This window comes from Phoca vitulina, unplaced genomic scaffold (genome assembly GCF_004348235.1).
Source record: "Phoca vitulina isolate PV1807 unplaced genomic scaffold, GSC_HSeal_1.0 scaffold19, whole genome shotgun sequence".
In the NCBI taxonomy this organism is placed as follows: domain Eukaryota; kingdom Metazoa; phylum Chordata; class Mammalia; order Carnivora; family Phocidae; genus Phoca; species Phoca vitulina.
The window spans coordinates 29,186,982-29,208,213 of NW_022589722.1; the positions used below are offsets into that span (position 1 = coordinate 29,186,982).

The window sequence follows — 21,232 nt, forward strand, 5'->3', positions numbered from 1 at the left end:
CCACACCGCACACACACACACACAAGTACACACGGGCACACGTACACATATACCACCGCATACCACACACACACCACACATGCACGAAACTACACAACACACACCCCCACCCCTACCCCCCATGCAGCTACACACACACACACGCACACACACTCATCCACAACCCCCACACCGCACACCACCGCCCCCCACAGCTACACACGCAATCCCCACACCACACCCCCCCACATACACACAGGCACACACATGCAGCTACACACACACACACCTACACCACAACCCTCACATGACACACGCACACACACAGCTACACACAAACCCCACAGTACACACCACACACACGTACACACACAGCTACATGGACGCACATACCTATTCACACAGCCCCCAATGCACACACACACATGCATGCACACACACATCTACACGCACAACGCACACAGCACACACGCGTGCACACACGCACACACATCCACTCCTCTCTCTCACGTGGACTCTCTCTCCTTTGCCCCTTCCCTGTCCTTATCTTTCTTGATTTCACGTTGTTGTTATCTTCTTTACAGAGGGCCCCTCAACACATATGCGCACTATTCTACATGAGATTAATGTTTGAAACGAATTGTCTGCCTTCTCCCTTCTGCGCGGTCCCAGCGAAACAAAAGATGAATGGTTCCGCACCTCGGAAGGGGGGGAAATTAATTAGGAATGACAAAGGACCCCGTTCTTCGGTTCCACTTATCTTGCTGCTGACTTCCCGGAACTGTTGTGTGCGGGGCAAGGTGTGTGATTGGCAGTCCTTGGGGACGTGTTGCCAGCCTGCGCGGCCCTGCCCCCTCGCTGGCGGCCACGGTCCCCGGGCGGGTGGGCTGGCCCTGCTGCGGAGGCGGCTCCCTCAGGCTCCCCCTCGGGGCAGTGCAGGGACAAGGGACAAGGCAGACCTCTCTCCCTCAGAGCTGGGCAGATGGTGGTAGCTGCTCGGACTGTGGGATGTCCCCAGGTGTCCGGGGACCCCTTGTGGGGGTGAACTCGCTTGGGCCACCCTGGTGTGTCACTGACTCGGTTTCCCCTGCTGCAGAATGGGAGCACAGCCTCCCTGGGGTGCTGAGAGTGTCCCGGGCAGCTCTTGGGGCCAATGACGTGTGGTACCCTCATCTGAGATGCTCTCAGTATTAGCCATCCCTGAGAGAAGCTTCTCTGAGGGAGTCGGGTCACCGCCCCACTCAGACCACAGCTTTCACCCCCATAGAATAAGGAGCGGAAGTGAGAACACCCAGCCCACGAGGTCCGCCGTAAGAGGTTGTCCCCTTCTACCTGGCAGGGCAGCTGCCCTCAACCCCCAACCCTAAGGAGTGGGCTGCCTGGGGGAGGCAGGGAAGGTCCCCCCGAAGGAGGTGAGCTAGGATGCAGCAGAGGGTGTGAGTACAGTGAGCCTGGCCTTACCTCTGAGGTCTCATCTGTGAAATGGGTGTATGAGTCCACCTGGGCAGGTCATGGGGGGGTGGGAGAGACTGGGGTGCTCGGTGGGTCATGAGAGTTCTTGTTTGTTCTCATGCTTGTGCTTCTTGTAGGTCCCGGGGCTTCATGACTCCAGGGGCTCCAGGGTGGGGGCTCCCGTTGGGAGGGTGCACAGAGGAGAGGGCAAATGCTTAGTTCTTCCCACCCACCTGCCTGCCAGGTAGAGTACCTGGCCATTAATTCCATCATGCGTTCATTCATTCGTGCACACCATGAGCCAACCTTCCCTGAGTCCACTTAGGCTCAGCCATCTGTTGGGCAAGAGGGATTTAGGGACGATTTGACCTGAACCTGCCCTGAGGGAGCCACCATGAGGGGATTTGGAGCAGGGAGGGTCACCTGTGCTTGGGGGATAGAGGTGATCATGGGAAGCTTCCTGGAAGAGGGAGCCTTTAAGCCAAGCCTTAACAAATAATGGGTCATATAGTCTGAGGAGAGGCTAAGAAGGGCTTTTAGGATGGCTGGAACAGCAGGAGCAAAAACCCAGAGGCACGGAAAGGCTGGGCAGTGTTCAGCAAACAGAGGATTGTTGCGGCCAGCATGTGGTGAGTTCAGTGGGATATCTGAGCAGGATGGTCCAAGAAGTGGACTGGGACAGAGCCCAAGGCCATGAGGTCTGGGCTTGTCTTCCAGGCACAGGGAGCCATGGAAGGCTTTGGAGTAGAGGAGTCACTTGCAGGGAACAGTTGAGAGGTGGGACACCAGGAACCAGAGTCACAAGCTGCTTCCTGTCTGTCCAGCCAGGCTCAGAGGGGGCCTAGCAGGGCCAGGGCCTGGGCTGGGACCTGGCAGGGGACATTCAGGAGCTGCTCAGAGGGGCAGGCAGCCAGTTGCCATTGAAGAGGCCTGGCCTCCCCAGTAGGGTCCTCTTTGGGTCAGCCACCGATTGGGCATAGGATGCAGGAGCCTGGAAGCCTGGTCCACGTCCCTCTTACCTCCTGTGTGTCCTCAGGCATACCACTTGGCCTCTCTGTGCTGTCATTTCCTTGTCTTTAAAGTGGGAGCCTCCCAGGACTTTGTCCTGAGGGTTAACTGAGCTGAGATGTGGAAGGGGCTGGTAAGTGGGACTTGCTGGGGAGGGGGAGGCCGGGTTCCTGGTCCTATTTGCATAATTCTGACCTGGAGGCCGAGAGTGCAGGCTCTGGAATCCGCTGTCTGGGTTTGAGCCCCGGCTGTGTCCCTTGGTCACCAGCCTGCGCAAGTCTCTGTACCTCCCCGCACCTCAGTTTCCGCATCTGTGAAATGGAGCAGTGATGGCAGCTGCCCCCCAGAGTGGGTGTGAGGCCTGGGGGCTCGTGGAGAGGCTCTGGATTTGTGCCTGTGCAGGTGCCCCCCTTGGTGTCCCCGTAGTGCCCCTCGGCATCCGGTCAAGGGAATTCCGGATGCCAGCCCTCGGGCAGCGCGCCCTGGCCTGGGTGCACCACTGGGCCCAGCCCCACCCCAGGGCACTCCAGGCCTCCTCCGCCTGCACACCCCAGTGTCCCCAGGAAATGGGGTGGCCAGAGCCCATGTTAACTGGGTGACCGCTGGGTACACCCCCGCCCAGGGGCCATATGTCTTACCTGGCGCAGCAGAGCGCATTCGGCTTTAGCATTCTTTGTAGACGAGCGTCGCCCCCTCCCGTCTGCCGTTGGGGGACCTGGGATTCACGCTTTAGGGGGAAATCGTTTAATGATTGGCCACGAGGAGGTCATTTATATTGGCTAAGCGGGCTTAATTAGACTGGATTCGAAGGTTACCATAAGCGCACAAAAAAGCTGTTAAGGGGTTAACCTCTGAGAGATTACATTGTATTCAGCGCTCTGTTAAAGTTTGAATTAATTTTTCCCATGGGTTTGTTCACATTCTAATTTTCAACTAAATGAGACATCTGTTTCAGAAAAGGAAAATTTGCTCTGGTTGCCATGGCAACTATCATTCTGTAAGAAAATTATTCCAATGGTTACTTTAGAACAGAAAGACAGAAATTCAGGACATAAAGCCGCCTCCCATTGCTCAGTCGGAATTCTGATTCATCTGACCTCCTTGGGGTCTGCGATGTCCTGGGTGGTGTGCAGACATCGGGCTCCTGGCCCTCAGCGTGGCGAGCCTGGGTCCAGGCACCAGGTCACGTTGGAGACGGGCACGGGGTTTTCGCAGGGCCCGGGCATCCCGTCTTGGGCTTTGACGGTCTCAGACCATGGCTGCCCCCCAAGGTGGGTGGGCCACTAGGGGCTGGGCTGGACCCTGGCTGCTTGGGTGGCCCTGTGAGCCCTTGCCTGTCCTGTCATCTGTCTGGAAACCAGAGCAGCCTTGGACTTCAGCTCTGGCCCCAAAGGGCATTGCTAGATGAGGACGTCAAGTGACCAGACACGGAATGCTGGGAGCATCTGGGGCCCACTTTACCTCGAAGAAGGCCTGGCACCACACTTCTGTCTCCTCTTCCCATGGCAGAAACCTGAATGGACATCCACGGGAGGGGCCGAGATGTTTACGGCCTCTGGAGGGTGAGGTCACCGTGAAGAGTCTGTCTCTCCCGCTGTGCCAGAGAAAGCTCCCGGCCTGACGAGGGTGTTCCCCAACCCACGGGCCATCCTGGCAAATAGCTCCTTTGGATGTTTGCGTGAATGACTTGACTCTTCCTGCTCCCCCTAAAATTTCATAAAAGCTAGATCCTCCCCTTTTCCCATTGATGGAGCTCCTGAGTATTTAGGAGTTTTCATAGTGGAAGTATAATTTAAGCCTCTTAAACCTCCTCCCTCTCTCCTTTTTTCCCTCCCCTCTGTGTCAGGGTCATGGCACCTCACAAGAAGGACCCCTCGCCCTCATGGGGTAAGATCTGGGGGCATAGGCATCACTATCCTGCTGGGAGAGGTGAAGTCGCCGGCCGGGGGCAGAACCAGATGTCTGATGCCAACCTCAGTGCCTTGAGCAAGCTCTCAGGGTCTCCCCAGGGACAGGGTGGGTTCCACCTTCCCAGGATTGGAGGTGGTGTATTTCCAGGAACTAGGCAGGTGTATCTATGGGGAAACGCCACCCCAAGGGGAAGGCTCAGTAGTGCTGGGTGAGAGGAAGCTGGGGCAGGTGGAGGCTTGCGTGGGGGCCTGTGGGGTCTCTGATACATTTCTAAGTGTCTCTTTCAAGAAGCTACCCCTTGCTGTGGCTCACAGGGACTAACAGACGCCTTCTCTCCATGCAGACGAGGCCTCATCCTGTCTTGTAAATATTTGATTAGATTTTTGAAGAATGGATCTTGTATTTGGAAGGCAGCACCAGAAACACGTTGCTTTTCTCCCCCGGAGGCTGACGGGGCTTCGGGCTCTTGGGAGGACCACTAGGCTTGGCTTTCGGAGCGGCTCCCAGACAGCTGCAGCCTTTCCTGCAGTCACTCTGCCCTGGCTCAGCCAGAGGGGGGCTTTGATGATGCCCAGAGTCTGAGGGCTTCAGAAATTGCAGAGCTGGGAGCTCAGCCTTTTAGGGCAGGAGCCGCCCCAGCTGGCTGCTGGAGCACGACTGTCAACTGTTGCTGACCAGGAACCATGGTAGGAAAAGCACTTCACATTGTGACTCAGTACATCCATACGTGGGTATCTATTTAAATATAAATATATTTAACTGAAGTATCCTTTCTCTGCTAGGAGATACTCTTTTTTTTTTTTTTTTTTTGGGTGCTTTTTTTTTTTTTTAAAAAAATGTTGTTGTGACCCATCAAAATGCAGTTTGAAAAACTCTGCCCTAGGCCAAAGGTTTTTCATGAAGGCTCCATGGGTGGGTTTCAGGAGGGGCCCACAATAATGATGGCGATAGTGATAGTGGTGATGGTGGTGGTGATGGTGATGATGGTGCTGGTGAGGTGATGGTGGTGATGGTGGTGATGATGGTGCTGGTGATGGTGGTGATGGTGATGATGATGATGGTGGTGATGGTGGTGATGGTGATGATGGTTGTGATGATGATGATGGTGGTGATGGTTGTGATGATGGTGGTGATGGTGATGGTGATGGTGGTGATGGTAGTGATGGTGATGGTAATGATCATGGTGATGATGGTGATGGTGGTGATGGTGGTTGTGATGGTCATGATGGTGATGATGGAGACGGGGAGGATGATGATGGTGATGGAGATGATGAAAGCAGCTGCAATGCATTGAACCAGGCACTGTTTAAGCGCTTTATGTGGATTAATGGATTTAATCCTCCAAAACAGCCCTATTGAGATGGTATTTTTATCCCTATTTTACAGATGGGGAAATTGAGGCATAGAGAGACGTTGAGTTACTTGCCATAGGTCACACAGGTAGTAAGAGGTGGACCCATTCTCACCCAGGTCTGTCTGACCTCAAGATTGCCTTGAAGTTGGGTGTAAAATTGTGTATGTTTGGGGGGGTGCATTTTCTGTGGTTATGCATGGGCAGGCTGGCCGATGTGGGTGTGCCAGTGATAGGAGAGGTCTTCTGAGGGGACTGTCCCCAGGCCAACCTACCCAGATGCTATTCCCCAGCCCCAAACACCTGGTCTCCTCACTTGGCAGGTACTTCCTACGGCTGGGGATCCCTTGGACAGCCCAAACCTGGGGATGCTCACAGTCCCTCTGTGACTGTTTCTTACCATCTGTTTCTCCTCCCAGAGCCTTAGAGTGCAGATCCCAGGCCCCCACCTGCACAGGTGGTTCTCCTGGGGCCCACTCATATCTAAGTATGAGAGAATCTTCTCAGCTCCCCCTATAAGAACAAGGCAGGAGCCACAGCCCTCTTCTTCAAGGCCAAAACTTAGGCCGGCAGGGGCTTGGGGAGATGGTGGCCTGGCGTGCTCTGCCCACTTTTAGTAAGTTTTTCTCGGCAGTAGCTGGGGGCTCTCTTTTGAATATGGGGCATCATTCTCAGCTTTAACAGTTTGGCTGCAATCCCTAGGCAACAGAAAAGTCCTATTTGACATCTGTTAACACATGGATTCATTCATTCAGGTTCATTCATTCATTCCTTTATTCCCCTCCTCCGGGCTGGTGCTGGGCACGCAAGGTGAGAGGAAGATTGGGGCAGATGGGGCTTTGAAGGATAAACATGGCGTGAGGTCAGGGGTGAGCAGGAGGAGAAAAGGAGGGAACCGGCGTTCCTGGCAGGAGTCCCGGGTGAGCAAGGCTAGCGGCGGAGGGGATTCTGCAAGTGTTTGAGATGGCAGAAGGACTCTTCACCCCCAAACAGCCACCGTTGTCACCCATCTTCCTCCTTCACAAACCCATGTTCCAGAAGATGGCACTGCAGACATGAAGGCTGAGGGAAGAGAGTCAGGTCTGGGTTCAAACATGACTTGCCCCACCCTGGGCACCTCACTGCCCCTCACTGAACCTCCGTCTTCTTATCCAGAAGGTACCATGGTGGGACTAAATCAGGGTTTTCAAATGGTGTTCCGTGAGATGCCCGGGGTTCCAAAGGGGTGCTTTGGGTGGCTGCCAACAGGTAGAGCCATTGGGTCAACAGCCAGAGGTCTCAGCCTCGCCACGAAGGGCATATGCGCCATGAGAGGGATTTTAGTGGCAGCTTTGGGCATGTGAGAGAGACCTTGAAGATGAAAGCCCAGCCCCACTGCTGACTTCGACGGTATGTGCTGGAGGTGAGTGGTAATGAGGTGCCCAGCCCAGGAGTCAGCACACCCAAATCCCAGACTAGCTCACTTCTCTGAGCCTCTGGTTCCTCGTCTGTAAAATGGGGATACTCTTAGTCCTTAATTCACAGGGTTCTTGTAACAGGTAAACCATCCCTATGATGTACTTAGATGGCACCTGACAAAAAGGTAGGTATGTGGGAAATGCAGGTGATAATTTCTGTTCTCAATCTCCTCATCCATGAAACAGAAAGAAAGAGACCCATCTGCCCACCCTCGCTGCTGGCGTGAAGGTCCCTGAGGTGGCAGGTGGGGAGGTGACGAGGGTGATGATAGTGATGGTGGTGATGATGATTCTATCGATGTCCTGGGGCCACATAATTGATTACCACAGACTGGGGGACTTAAAACAATAGGCATTTATTCTCTCACAGTTTGGAGGCTGGAAGTCTGAGATCAAGGTGTCACCAATGTTTGTCCTTTTTGAGGGCCCTGGGGGAGAATCTGTTTCGTGCCCCTCTCCCAGCTTCTGGTGGTGGCTAGAAGTACTTGGTGCTCCTTGGCTTGTAGACAACATCACTCTGATCTCTACCTCCATTGTCAATGGCCCTTTTCTCTCTGTATCTCTGTGTTTTCACATGACCCTCTCATAAGGACACCAGTCACTAGATTAGGGGCACGCCCTAATCTGGTATCACCTCATCTTAACTTGATTATATCTGCAAGGACCCTGTTTCTTGATGGGTGATGATAATGGCGATGATGATGATGGTGGTGGTGATGATGATGGTGAGGATGGTGATGGTAATGGTGGTGATGGTGATGATGGTGGTGATAGTGGGGATGATAGTGATGGCGGTGATGATGATGGTGGTGGTGATGGTGGTGGTGGTGATGGTGGTAATGATGGTGATGGTGGTGATGGTGATGATGGTAGTGATAGTGGGGATGATAGTGATGGTGGTGATGATGATGGTGGTAGTGATGATGATGATGACTTTGTAAACACTAAAGGACTATGTTAACGTGGGATCTTATAATGACTTAGGCCCAAGGGAGATTCATAGTAGGGATGCTTTTGTTAGAAATGAAAGCCCAATCAAATGGCTTTATGTTGCCCATATAACTGAGAAGTGCAGAGGTATGGTGGGTGACTGGTGCAGTTTTGATCCAGTGGGCTACCCTGGGCAATGTGGTCCAGCCATCGCCCTTTGGGACAGCTCAATAGCTGTTAACAGCTTCCAAGGCAAGAAGCTCACTGGTTGATATGCAGGGATGAGAGCATCCTCTTCTCTCACCATCAAAAGAAGAAATATCTGGGATTCTCACCAATGGGAAGGATCTAGGTTACATGTTCACCATTGAGCCAATCCAAGGGAATCACTTGCATTGCTCAGTCTAGGTCTGAGTTGAGATTCCATTAATTGGCTTAGGTCCCTCTGGCCCTGCCCTTAGAGCTGGGGATAGACTCAGCCTGGCTGGGAGCTTCAGGGGAAAGCAGGAATCAGCATCCTCCACTTGGAAGCCATTCTCTCTGGGTTGGGTCTCAACGTGCCCCAACTGTGGGCAGGAAGGCGGGTGAGCATGTTCTTCTCTGAATTTCCTTAGAGGAGCTTGGAGCAAGAGAGGTCTTTGGCTGAAGCTGATTCTTTTTAAACTTTCCTTTTAAAAAATCACAGAAATAATATTTATTCATCCTAGAAAAACAGAAACTGTGTTGAAAGAAGGGGAAAAGAGAAGAGGATGCCAGAGACATCCCACAGCCCGTGAATTGGTCAGGATTCTGGCTAAGTCCAGGCAATCCCCGCCTTTACTTTGAGCTTCTAGGCATCAAGCTTGTCCTGATGACCATTTGGCACTGCGACTTGCTTCCCCTTCCTGTGATCACCCCACTCTCTCAGTGGCCCTCTCTGAACTGCCTGCTCTTCTTCCATAGGCAGCCCTGGTTTTATGGCTGGGGCTTTAACCTGCCTCGAGGCCAAGCACTGCTAGAGAAATGGAACCTCATTCCCGAAGGCGTAGACATCCTGATAACCCATGGACCACCACTGGGTAAGAGTCAGCTGCCCCATGCCTTGGCTGGCCCACCCCCCAGTGGGCCTGCTTGTGTTGAGAGGGGCGGGGTCTAGCCCCGCCTGAGCACAGAGATCAGCCCAGATGAGCTCTGTTGTGAGTCTGACTTGCTGTGGCATTGGGGACAGTTCACCCCATGGCCCCCCTTACTTCCTGAGCACCTACTATGTGCTGGGGGTTCAGCTTGTTACCTTGTGGACTCCTCGCAGCCCCCCAGGGAGGTCAGAATCAGCTGCCCATTTTCCACACGTTGCATACTGGAGCTCAGGGACGTGGAGAGGCAGGGTTGGGCTTGACCTGCATCCTGGGGCATAATTCCTTTAAGGTCACTCTCTGGGCTTCGTCCTGCACACCCCTCACGCCATCCCAACAGTCTCTAGGGCCTGTGGGTTCCACCCTCAACAGCTCTCTTCCCAGGTCCCACTGCCACCTCCCTGGTCCAAGCTGATGTCACTGCTCACACGATCTAACTGCCTCTGGGCCCCCCTGGCTGTCCCATCGGGGGGCTTTTTCAGGCCTCCACTCCCCCTTTACTCACACACACTTCCTGTCCATCTGCAAGTCCCTCTGATTCCACCTCCAAACTGGATCCCAGCTCCTTCCTCTCCTCTCCACCATGCCTGTCCCCACTTGGGTCCAGGCCAACGTCTTCTGTCCCTTTGATGACTGCCATGGTCTCCTCACTGGTCCCCCAGCGCCGAGTCTCGCCCCTTCCACTCCACTCTCCTTGCATCAGTAGGAGGGAATTCTCTGAATCGGCAGCTATGCCATGCCATCCCTCTACAACCCTTCATGGCTCCCCTAGGCCTTAGAATGCTGTCCAAACTCCCAGCAGCCCAGCCCCTCCCAGCCTCCCCCTCCTCTTGCTGCCTCCACAGAACGTGCCATCACTCCCACAGTGTTTGGGGCCAGGGCAGGCGATGCCGGGCAAGAGGCGAAGCTAAGCCATGCTCATCTCCAGGGTTTGCAGGCTGCGGGGTAGAGGGGTGCAGGATGGCCAAGCCTGGGGGACCTTTCTCTCCCTCCCTCCCTCCTTGTCTCTCTCTGTCTCCCTCCCTCCCTCTTTGTCTCTCTCTGTCTCCCTCCCTCTGTCTCTCTCTGTCTCTCTCCACCCTCCCTCCTTCCCTCCCTCTCTCTCTCTGTGTCTCTCCCACCCTCCCTCCCTCTCCCTCCCTCCGTCTGTCTCCCTCCCTCCCTCCCTGATCACTAAGGCCGTGGCAGCGGCAGCCTGCCTGAGTCAGTGACTCAGAGGATCCCCCTTCCCCTTCCAAGCATGCAGAAACCTGTCTCACCCACCCAAACAGAGTGGGGCCGCGATGAACCCTAGCTGCTCGCTTGGAGTCATCAATTATTCTTCGTTTGTGTGGCCATGTGAGGATAATAAGCCGCCACCATATGGGGCGGCTCCGGGAGGCTGGCGGTGCGAGCAGACCCAGACACGGCCACGTGAGCCAGGCTGCAGTGAATGGAGTTCATTTTCGTGATTTTGTGATGTTTGTTTCGAAAGTTTCCGACGTGGAAATCTCGCTCCTGGTTCTGCTCTGCTGCCAGCCCACTAGGGTGCCCTTGGGCCTCACGCGTCCCTTTCAGGCCTCCGTGTGCTTGTCTCTGCAATGGGTGGATGGCACCCTTGAGGCCGCTCCGAGCACGGATCATGGGGGTTGCTCACTTGTCACCCTAGGTGCCTGGCCCACTCGGGGCTCTTGTAAGCATGGCTGTCTGGGTGGCCCTGCAGAGGAGTGGGTCCAGGTGACCAGGCCCCAGGCGGCACGTGGTGGAGCCGCGGGCTTTCCCTCCCTGAAGGCGGGGACAAGGTGGCCTTGGGAGAGCTTGCTGGGAACTGGGGGGCAGTTCTGCCCGATCCCTGAATCCAGGATCTCGTGTCTCTGAGACGCAAAAGCTGCGGCGTGGGGTCTGCGGGGCTGGGGGCCTGGCCTCCTGGACCCTGTCACTGCCCTCCTGTCCTTTCCTTACACAGGCTTCCTGGACTGGGTCCCCAAGAAGATGCAGCGGGTGGGCTGCGTGGAGCTGCTCAACACGGTGCAGAGGCGCGTCCAGCCGCGGCTGCATGTCTTTGGCCACATCCACGAAGGTCGGCGTGGGGGGTGGGGGAGGGACTCCTCGCGGGCCCTGTAGAGGGGCCCCCTCACCTCCCTTCAAGCCAGTCACCTCCTCCCTGCTCTCAGCCCCTTCCTGACATTCGCTCTGTCAATGCTTTATCTGCACTTGGCCATCAGTTAGCTACTGCTGAAATGTTTAACGATGGGAAGACAGTTGCAAAATCTAGCAAGACTTAGGGGTAAGTTTTAGTTCCTTGGAGCGCTGCGACCTTGCCATGCCTCCAGCCTGGGAAGTCTTTGGGATGTGGGCAGGGGGCTTTCTGGAGGAGGGGACATTGGATGGAACATGGAGGATGTGTTAGGTTGGGTAGGCACACTGTGAGCTCCTTAAGGCTGGCAGCCTGGTCTTGTCGCCTACATCCCTACAGCCTGGCATACAGTCGGTGCTTAATAAAGCAAGACATTGCTTGCCTGAGACATTCTGGTGGCACCTCACGTCCACCCCCACCACACGCACAACAGACCTGGCATTCTGGCTCTGTTCCTGGGGGGCTGGGGCCACTTGCTGTGTCCACATAGTTCGAATGGTAGGGGGTGTTTACTTCCCCTTGGGGGGCAGTGGGCAGGGCGGCTGTGATGGTGCTGGGTGGTGTCAGCTCCAGCCCTGGCTCCCCACAGCCCCACGCCCTGCACACAAGGCTTTCCTTATTAGACCTTGGGTTTCCTTACTGGAGCTTCATTCATCAGTCTGGCAGACCCCTCTTTTGCTCCTTTTGAACCTTCATCCCACCTGCCCCTGGCCTCCCCGTCCCATCCCACTCTACCAGAAAGCACATGGGCTCCCATGGGCATGGGGACTGATGTGTTTTCCCTCAGCTTCTTGAACCTCCGTCTGTGTTAGGCCAAGGCCCCTGGGCCTCACATATGTTTGGTCCACATCAGATCATTTTCTAACTCAGAAGCAAACAAGTCTCAGCCCTTTCCCTGAGGGCCACTGCCGGGGGTTGTCGGAAGGCAGGAGTGATCAGATCTCCCCTGGCCCCAAGGAGATCACAGAGGGGCAGCAGATAGGCAATCAAAGGCAGAATCTGAGAAGTCATGGGATGGACAACCCATGTGCTGTGGGATAGCAATATGGCTGTCATTTTCTGTAGCCCAACTATGGGCATGGAATGCCATCAGATCCCAGGTGGTGTGTGATCCAAACCACATTCCTACACAATTGCATTTGGGGGATCCAAAGAATGGGTAACCTACAAGAGGAGAGGAAATGTCCTTTCTGGCTTGGAGGTGATCTGAGCAGAAGGATGAGGATTGTAACAAGTAGACATGGCGGGAAAAGAGTATAATAGCAGCAGAGGCTAAGAGAAGAAAGTACATGATGATGGTGATGATGGTGGTAGTGATGGTGGTGATGATGGTGATGGTGGTGATGGTGATGGTGGTGGTAATGGTGGTGATGGTGGTGATGATGGTGGTGGTGATGGTGATAATGGTCACTGAAGATATCTCACTGTGTGCTGTCCATGTGCTTCCCAGGCACTCGGGTGAACACTGTATGTGGATTAGTATCTCATTTGCTCCTCACAGCAGCCTGGGAAGGAGCTCTGTCATCATCACCTCTATAGATGAAGAGGCTAAGTTGAGGGTTTTGGTCGCTTGCCCCGGATGTGTTCTGCCTGCTGTTGCCGAGTGCTCTACTACCACGCCCGCTAGACCACCTCACTGCCCTGGGTCCCGGCCTTACCCCTCATCCCTGACGGCTGTGTGCTTACTTTCCAGGGTACGGTGTCATGGCGGATGGGACAACCACCTATGTGAACGCGTCTGTGTGCACCGTGAACTACCAGCCTGTGAATCCGCCCATAGTCATTGACCTCCCCACACCCCGGAACTCCTGACTGCCCCTGCTGTCTCAGCCCTTCCTGCCCACATCAGCTCCATATGCCTGGCCAAGAGCACGGACCCCCAACCACCCTTCCTTCCATGCAGACAACCCGTCTGGCCGTGGGGAGCAGCCCAGCAGATGGGTTGAGGCTTTGGAATGAAGAAAATCTCCCCTGACTCTTCAGCCTCCGTCACCTGGAGTCAGGACCCTGTGGGTCCCTGTTAGGGGTTCTGTGCTCATTACTGTTTTCTGCGTGTACATTTCCGCGTGTACCTTGTCAAAGGACCTAACAAGCTTGCGGTCCTGTCCTGCTTGGGAATTGACAGACTCTTCATCCTTCTCAGTTGGACACCCTCGAGGGTTTGGGAAGCCGCGGCTCCTGGACACACTTTGGAAGTTCTCGCACAAAATCTCCCTCTAACTGAGGTCTGTGTGGCTGCAAGCCCCAGGGTTGGGGGTGGGTGGGATGTTTTAGAGCCCAGGTGCAAGTAGCCCGCCATCTCCCCCCGGGGTTGGGGAGACAGGGCTGCTTCACAGCTGAGGCCCTCGAGGGAGCGATCAGGGACGTCTCAGGAATTCGGACCGCACCTGGCCAGGCCAACAAGCTGTCTGCCTCACCTTGTGACCCTGCTTTCTTCCTGTGGGCATGTTGGCCGTCTTGAACAATGGCCTAAGCAACCCGGGTGCTTGCTCGGGGCCTGGATCCGGGAGAGTGGTTCTACAGAACGAGCCATGTGAGTGCCCAGGACCAGCTGGGAGGTTCCTGAGTCACGGATGGCCCCTGTTCCTGCGGGGGCTTCGCAGCTCTGCAGAACTCGGGAGGCTGGAGGGGCTGCAGACCGAGGCCACCCTGCCACGTGGATGCGCCCGTGTGGGCGTGCACGCCCCTACACACACACAACGTCCTTCTTAACTTAATGAAGTGGACCCATGTTTCTCCCTACTGTCCTCCAATGGGGTTCCATCCCTCAGTGCGGTTTCCTGCGCACCACTTGGATTCTGTCTGGGGGGCCCACAGCCGAAGGGGCTGAGTGGTTCCTGGTCCTTGCCAGTCTGTCCTGTTAACGGGAGGGTGGCCCACTGGCAAGCGGGCCCTGGGCTCTGGCAGCTCCACGCAGGGCGGCTTCTTTTTTTTCTTTAAATTAGGACTTGGGCGGGTGGGGGGGGGGCGTGGTTGGGGCTGAATCCGTGAGGGAGAGAGAACCAGCAGGGTCTCATCAGAGTGAGGCCAGAGAGGCAGGATCGCCACGTGCAGGGTCAGATTCTATCTTTATTGAAAATTTTGATATTTTGTTCATCATGGATATTTTTCTGAATCGATTTTGATTTTTAAAGACATGGGATTAAATAGCACCCTTTCTCTTGCCGAGCTTTTTGGTAGCCCCTTAAATCGGGTGCCTGAGGGGAGGGCCTTACTCCCCTGACCCTAGGCCCCGCCCTGGGAGCCAGCACTTAGCACGCCCCTTTGCAGGTACAATCTCCATTCATCGCAGGTTGTCGTGCAAGGGCAGCTCTGTTGGCCCCATTTTAGAGGTGAGGAGATTGAGATCAGAGAGGTGACATAACTTGCCCGAGGGTGCACTGTTCATAGCGGGCAGAAGCAGGACTTGAGCCTTGGTCTCTGGCTCCATGGCCTCTGCTTTGCCGTGGCTCAAAGCTCCGCCCCTCCAAGGCAATGCATGGTCCCAAGTCTCTTTTCTTCTTTTTTTTTAAGGGTGCTGTTCAGAGCCCCTCTGGTTTGTCTCTCAGAGAGAGCCCCTGGAGTGCTGAGGGATCCTGTTCTCTGAGCCCAGCACCCCGGCATCCTGGGAGACCACGATTCCTTCCCTACTGGCCCAGGGCTCCCCATGGGGCGAAGGGCACCCTGGGCAAGGGGAGCCTGGCAGCAGCAGCGCGGACCGGAGCCAGCTGCGCTCTGTGGGGTGCGGGACTTCGGGAATCTGTTTGGCCAAGTGGTTCCTGGTGGCCGCGGATGTTTACAAGGCCTCGGGAAGCCCAGATGCGTGGTGCATGGGCGCGCGTGGGGTGGAGAAGACACAGGCCCTTTTAGTCACCTCTACCGAATTTCTATGCGGACCAAGAACTATAAACTTAAAAATTTTTTTTCCTAAGGTACCTTCAGAATATGGTGTATTTTTATGTGGAAAAGAAAAGTTATGAAGGCAGCTGTTACTTTGAAAGAAAATTCATTAAAAGTCCTTGAGGTATGAAAGATGATGGCGTGCTCCTCAATCATTTTGGCATAACTTGATTGTGGCTGTAATTTTTTTTTTTTTTTTGTCAAGCATGTCAGACAATAAAGTCTTTGTAAAAAGAAAGAGATGTCCACGTGACGCCTCTTCCTGTGTATGTCTCTGGATGTCGTGTGAGGCATGTGAGGGAGGAAAGGTGTCCTCCTGGCCCAGTCCTGAGTCCTGGACAGAGTCCAGAGGCCAAAGACCTTCCATGTGGCAGCAGCTGGCATCCTTTTGCTTGCTCCAGCTTCCCCAGGGGTGGGGCAGTCTCAGAAGTGGTTGGCATGGGCTATTCTGTGCCCTATGACGTTCAAGTATCCTGACTGCCTGATTTCTCAAAACAGTGTACCTCAAGATGGTCTTAGCTCTGGGCCCTTCCCGGAAGCAGTATGTTCAACCCAGCCCTTATCAAACTAAGGGTCCGAGTGTTGCCCAAGAAAAGCACTGACAGGTATAATGACTTCAGTCTCAAAGCTGCCTAAGCTGTAAAAGTCCCACCATTTCCTTCCATCCATCCATCCATCATCTACCCATCCATCCATCCGCCCATCCATCCACCCATCATCTACCCATCCATCCATCCACCCATCCATCCACCCATCCACATTCCCATTCATTGATCCATCCACCCACACCACAAACATTTACTGATCACTTCCCGTGGGCCTGCCTTGGACTAGGGAGGTGGTGATAGATTAAGAAGGTAGGATTGCTGAAGGATGGATGTGGGGGTGAGGTGAGGGAGAGCCAAGGATGACAATGGATGTTGGCTGCCCGTCATGGAGGGGAGAACGGGAGTTGGAAGAACAGGTTTGAGGAGGGATGCTGAGTTTTATTTGGGACTGGAGCTGGAGGTGCACTTGGGATATTCAGGGGAAGGGTCCAGTGGCTGGAAGGATAAATGGACCTGGAGGAGGAGGGGCAGCCTCTCTGAGATCTGCATTTGTGGGTCATAACCAAAGCCATGGGTCTGGAAGAGACGTCCCAGAGGGGTGCATGGAGGGCAGGAGGAGCCGCCTGCGGCAGACTATGGGTGTCAGCCTCTCCATGGCCCTTTCCTGTCCTCAGACTGTCCCACCTGTCACCTGCCCCTCCACCAGGGCCTCGCAGGTGCCTACAATAACTTGTCCTGGGCCTTGGCTCCCCATCAGTGGGCAATGAGGAGGAGCCACTCGACTTGAGGTAGCCTTGGCGGCTGTCCTTGGCCAATGTGAGCCCAAGCAGGCCTCCCGGGCGGGGGCAGGGACCCTCCGGGGCAGCTGCTGCCTCTGGCAGTGCTGTAGGTCCTCCTGTAGTGCATGGGTCCCCACTGAGACTCCAGACACAGCCGCTGCTGAGCCACATGCTCCTACTGCCCTCAGTGTAGACGGGCTATCTGGGGTTTGGACAAGTGGTGGAGGGGGTCTCACAGCAAAGGTGCCTGGGCACCCAGTGCCTCAGCTCTTGGTGGTTCAGCACTCAGGGCTCATGCACACTTATAGGATGGCATCTCAGATAACCCTCTTACTGTCCATGAGAGTCTAGTGAGCAAATCCCATGAGCTGTCTCCCCTGCTTAACTTCACTTTCTACGAGAGACCCCTGCCCAACCCCTGGAATAAACTAGTGGAGGTGACAAGCTCTGTGGACAAGGACTTCATCCAGTGCTCTCTCCTAATGCCACCCACAGCTCCCAGCTGGGCCCAAGCCTGCCTGGGGGCCCTCAGTCCCACCCTCCCATGGAAGGCACAGACTATGAAGGTCTCCAAGACATGAAAGTCAGGCTCTGCTGTCTGGAAGCTCGCAGTGTACTTTGGAAGGCTCATCTAATCCCCGAAAAGAAGTGGAACCCTTCAGGTCTTACATGCTTGGGGCATAGAGGGCGACAGAGGGGGCAGGCTTGGGGGCCCTGAGGAAGAGCATGCCCAGTGTACAGGGGAGATTGGGGGAAGCTTCCTGGAGGAAGGAGCGTGGCTGGGCCCTGAACCATAGAACATGATTTTCCTATTAAAAAAAATACCTTTTTATTTTGAAATAATTTTAGATTTACAGAAGAGTCATAAGGTGGTACGGAGTTCCTCGATACCCTTCACCCAGTTTCCCCTGATGTGAACATGTTGCATAACTGAAATGCATTTACCAAAACTAGGAAATGAACGCCGGCACAACACTATTACACTATAAGCTTTATTTGGATTTCAACAGTTTTTGATTAATGTCCTTTCTCCATTCCAGAATCCAGTGCACGCTACCATGCTGCACTTAGTTGTCACATGTCCATAGTGACAGTTTCTCAGTCTGTCCTCGCTTTGCCTGACCTTGAAAGTTTTGAATACTGGTTCAATATTCTGTAGAATGTCCATCAAGTTGGGTTTGTCTGATGTTTTCTCATGATTAGCCTGGCGTTATGTATTATGAGAATACAACACAGCTGATGGATCCTCAAGGCACCTGAGGTCACCTGATGTTAACCATGACTTATCACCGTTGATGTTGATCTTGAGCACATGGTGGAGGTGATGTCTGCCAGGTTTCTCCACCATAAAGACGCTAGTCTTCCTTTTCCATACTCTGTTAGAAGAGAGACACTAGTCTAGCTCACGGTCAAGGAGAGGTGACTCAAGCTCTCCCTTCTAGAGGGAGGAGCAGTAAAGAATATGTAGACACAGTTAAAATCACATTAATTAGTAAATATTTGGGGGAGGTATATTCAGGCTACACAAATGTCCCAGTTCTCCTTAAAGTTTTGCCTACTAATTTCAGCGTCTATCTATGGATTTTGCCTGGAACAATGATTACTGAGGTGCTCTCATGGCAATTTTCTAATTCTTCTTTCCTCATACATTTATTATTTGGAATTGTTCTGTAAGGAAGATTTGTCCTTCTCTGCCATTTATTTATTTTCTATCAGCACAGACTCACGGTTATTTTATTCATTAGGTTAAAATCTAGTACTATCACTATTTATTTTGTGGCTCAAATTGGTTTAACTTTGTCCACTGGGAACTCTTTCAAGTTGGCTCCTGTGTTCTTTTGACATATTCCTATCTCTTGTTTGACTTCCTTGATTTCTGGCATTACAAGATGCTCCAAGCCCATCATGCATTTTCCTTGCCCCAGCCCTAGAATTAGCCATTTCTCCAGAGAGTTCCAACTCCTTTTATTTAGAAAGTAAGATCTAGGTGGTAGATGTGCTAGTTGCTACTAGGGTATTACTATTTCTAGGTCCTCACAATGGACAGAGTGAGGAAATATATGAGTGTACTAATCCATCTATATGCTCATTTATCTCTCCTACATCTCTATCCATCCAACCATCCATCCACCCACCCACCCACCCATCCACCTATCCATCTATCCACCCACCCATTATCCATCCATCCATCCATCCATTTACCTACTTAGCTATCATCTATTTATCTTAAAATAAGCATTAGTTCATACTGATATGCCACCCCTACCCCAAACTCTAATGCAGCAATGCATAATTTATTCTTGTTTTCCACCTTGCTTATTTGTAACTTCTTCCTTTGACGAGGAGGAGCCTGGCTGCCATATTTGCAATCGTGTGTGTTCAATCCTAGCACATCCACAAAGCAGTTTCAGAATTCTTGATCAGGACCCCTGTGAGAAACATAGTTACCAACTAGAGTACAAAGTTCCTGTGCAATCCTTTCTGTCTTTAGTTTGACAAACCAAACTCTGTTTTCCAAGGTTAAATTGGTCAGGTCCTTTTTCCCAACCCAATTCAGTGAGGTTATGTCATACATTTGCAGTACAATTAGATTCTGTTGTCACAGTCTGCATTACAACCTGAGATTCCCTGACCTCTTAGTTGACTGTTTTAAATTTGCATATAGTCAGGGCGCCTGGGTGGCTCAGTTGTTTAAGCAACTGCCTTCGGCTCAGGTCATGATCCCAGGGTCTTGGGATCGAGCCCCACATTGGGCTCTCTGCTCGGCTGGAAGCCTGCTTCGCCCTCTCCCACTCCCCCTGCTTGTGTTCCCTCTCTCGCTGTCTCTCTCCCTCTGTCAATTAAATAAAATCTTTAAAAAAAAATAAATTTGCATATAGTCAAGTCACTCTCTGTAGTGTGCAGTTCTAAGGGTTTTCAGAAATGCAGAGTCATGTATCCGCCACCCTACCGTAGGGAAAAGTTCCATCACTTGAAAAATTCCCCTTCTTTGACCCCTTTTAAGTCATACTGTTTTCCAAAATGTCTGTATGTTTTTACAATCCCACTGGCACTGAATGAGTATTCCTCTTGGCTCACATCTTCATTAGAATTTGGTATTATTCATTTAAAAAATTTTAGCCATTTGAGTAGGTGTGTCTTGTATTTCATTGTGGTTTTAATTTCCATTTCCCTAATGACTACTGGTATTGAACATCTTTTTATATGCTTATTTGCCATTCACATATATTCTTTTGTGAAGTGTCTATTCAGATTTTTTGTCCTCTTCCTTAAAAACGTTTTGTTTTGTTTTAAATGTTCTTTATGCTCTGGATACAAGTCCTTAATTGAATATGTGATTTGCAAATCTTTTCTTCTAGTCTCTGGGTTGTCTTTTCATTCTCTTAATGGTTTCTCAGAGCAAAAGTTTCAAATTTTGATAAAGTCCAATGTATCAATTTTTTCTTTTATGAGTTGTACTTTTGGTGTAGTACCTAAAAACTTATTGTCAGGTCGTGCAGATTTTCTCTGATGTTTTCTTGTAGAAGGTTTATAGTTTTATGTTTTACATTTAGGTCTATGATGCGTTTTAAGTTAATTTTGGTATAAGGTGTGAGGTTTGTATAAGTTCCATGTTTTTACGTATGGATGCTATTTCTCCATTGAATTGTCTTTATATGTTTGTCATAAATCAGTTGACTATATTTGTGTGGGTATACTTTTGGGCTGTCCATTTTGTTCCATCAATCAATAAGTCTGTCCTTTTGCCAATATCTTACTCTCCCTATTACTGTAACTTTACGGGTAAATCTTGAAATTGGATAGTGAGAGTTGTCCAATTTTGTTCTTCTTTTTCAGAATTGTTTTGGCTATTCTAGTTCCTTTATCTTTCCATGTATATTTTTCAATGAACTTGTTGACATATAAAATAGACCTTGCTGAGATTTTGATTGAGATTACATAGGATTTATAATCAGACTGGAGAGAAGTGATATTTTAACAATGTTGAGCCTCACAATTCATAAAAAACATTTCTCTCTCCATTTGTTTAGATCTTTGCTTTCTTTCATCAATGTTCTGCAGTTTTTATCATATAGATCCTGTACACATTTTGTTAGATTCATATCTAAGTACTTCACTGGGGGTATATTATAAATAGTATTTTTTTTTTTAATTTTACATTGCAGTTGTTCACTGTGAGTACATAGGCACATGATTAACTTTTGTATAATGACTTTGTAACTCACTTAGCTTAGGTAGCCTTTTTGGTGGGTTCTTTGGAATTTCCTATTAGAGAATCATGTCATCTGCAAATAGAGACAATTTTATTTCTTCCTTCCCATTTTTATTTTTCCTTTTAATTTTTCTTGTCTTATTGCACTGTCTAGGACTTTCAGTATGATGTCGAGTAAGTGATGAGAGAGAATGTCCTTGCCTTGTTCCTGACCTTAGGGAAAGACATTAAATCTCTCATCATTTACTACAATGTTAGCTATAGTTTTTGTACATGACTTTTATTCAGTTAAAGAAATTCCCTTCTGCTCCTAGTTTGCTAAGAGTTTTTCTTAGGAATCAATGCTGAATTTTGTCAAAAATCTTTTTCTGCATCTATTGAGATGTGTTTGACATGATAGGTCTAAGTGTGGATCTCTTTGAGAGTTTATCCTCTTGAGAGTTCACTGAACTTCTTGGATACATAGACTTATGTTTTTCTTCAAGTTTGGGAAGTTT

The 21,232-nt window shown here is 51.7% G+C and overlaps 1 protein-coding gene across 2 annotated transcripts in view; it reads left to right on the forward strand.

Annotated features, from left to right (window-relative positions):
* The window catches only part of MPPED1 (metallophosphoesterase domain containing 1), a 74,812-nt gene extending 59,485 nt beyond the window's left edge, over positions 1 to 15,327 (forward strand). For both annotated transcript variants that reach the window (XM_032416176.1, XM_032416177.1), the window contains exons 5-7: positions 9,031 to 9,146; positions 11,146 to 11,259; positions 13,010 to 15,327. In XM_032416176.1, coding sequence (XP_032272067.1) covers positions 9,031 to 9,146; positions 11,146 to 11,259; positions 13,010 to 13,128 — 349 coding nt within the window. In that variant the 3' untranslated portion in view covers positions 13,129 to 15,327. The remainder of the gene's footprint in view (positions 1 to 9,030; positions 9,147 to 11,145; positions 11,260 to 13,009) is intronic.
* Positions 15,328 to 21,232: the final 5,905 nt, after the last annotated feature.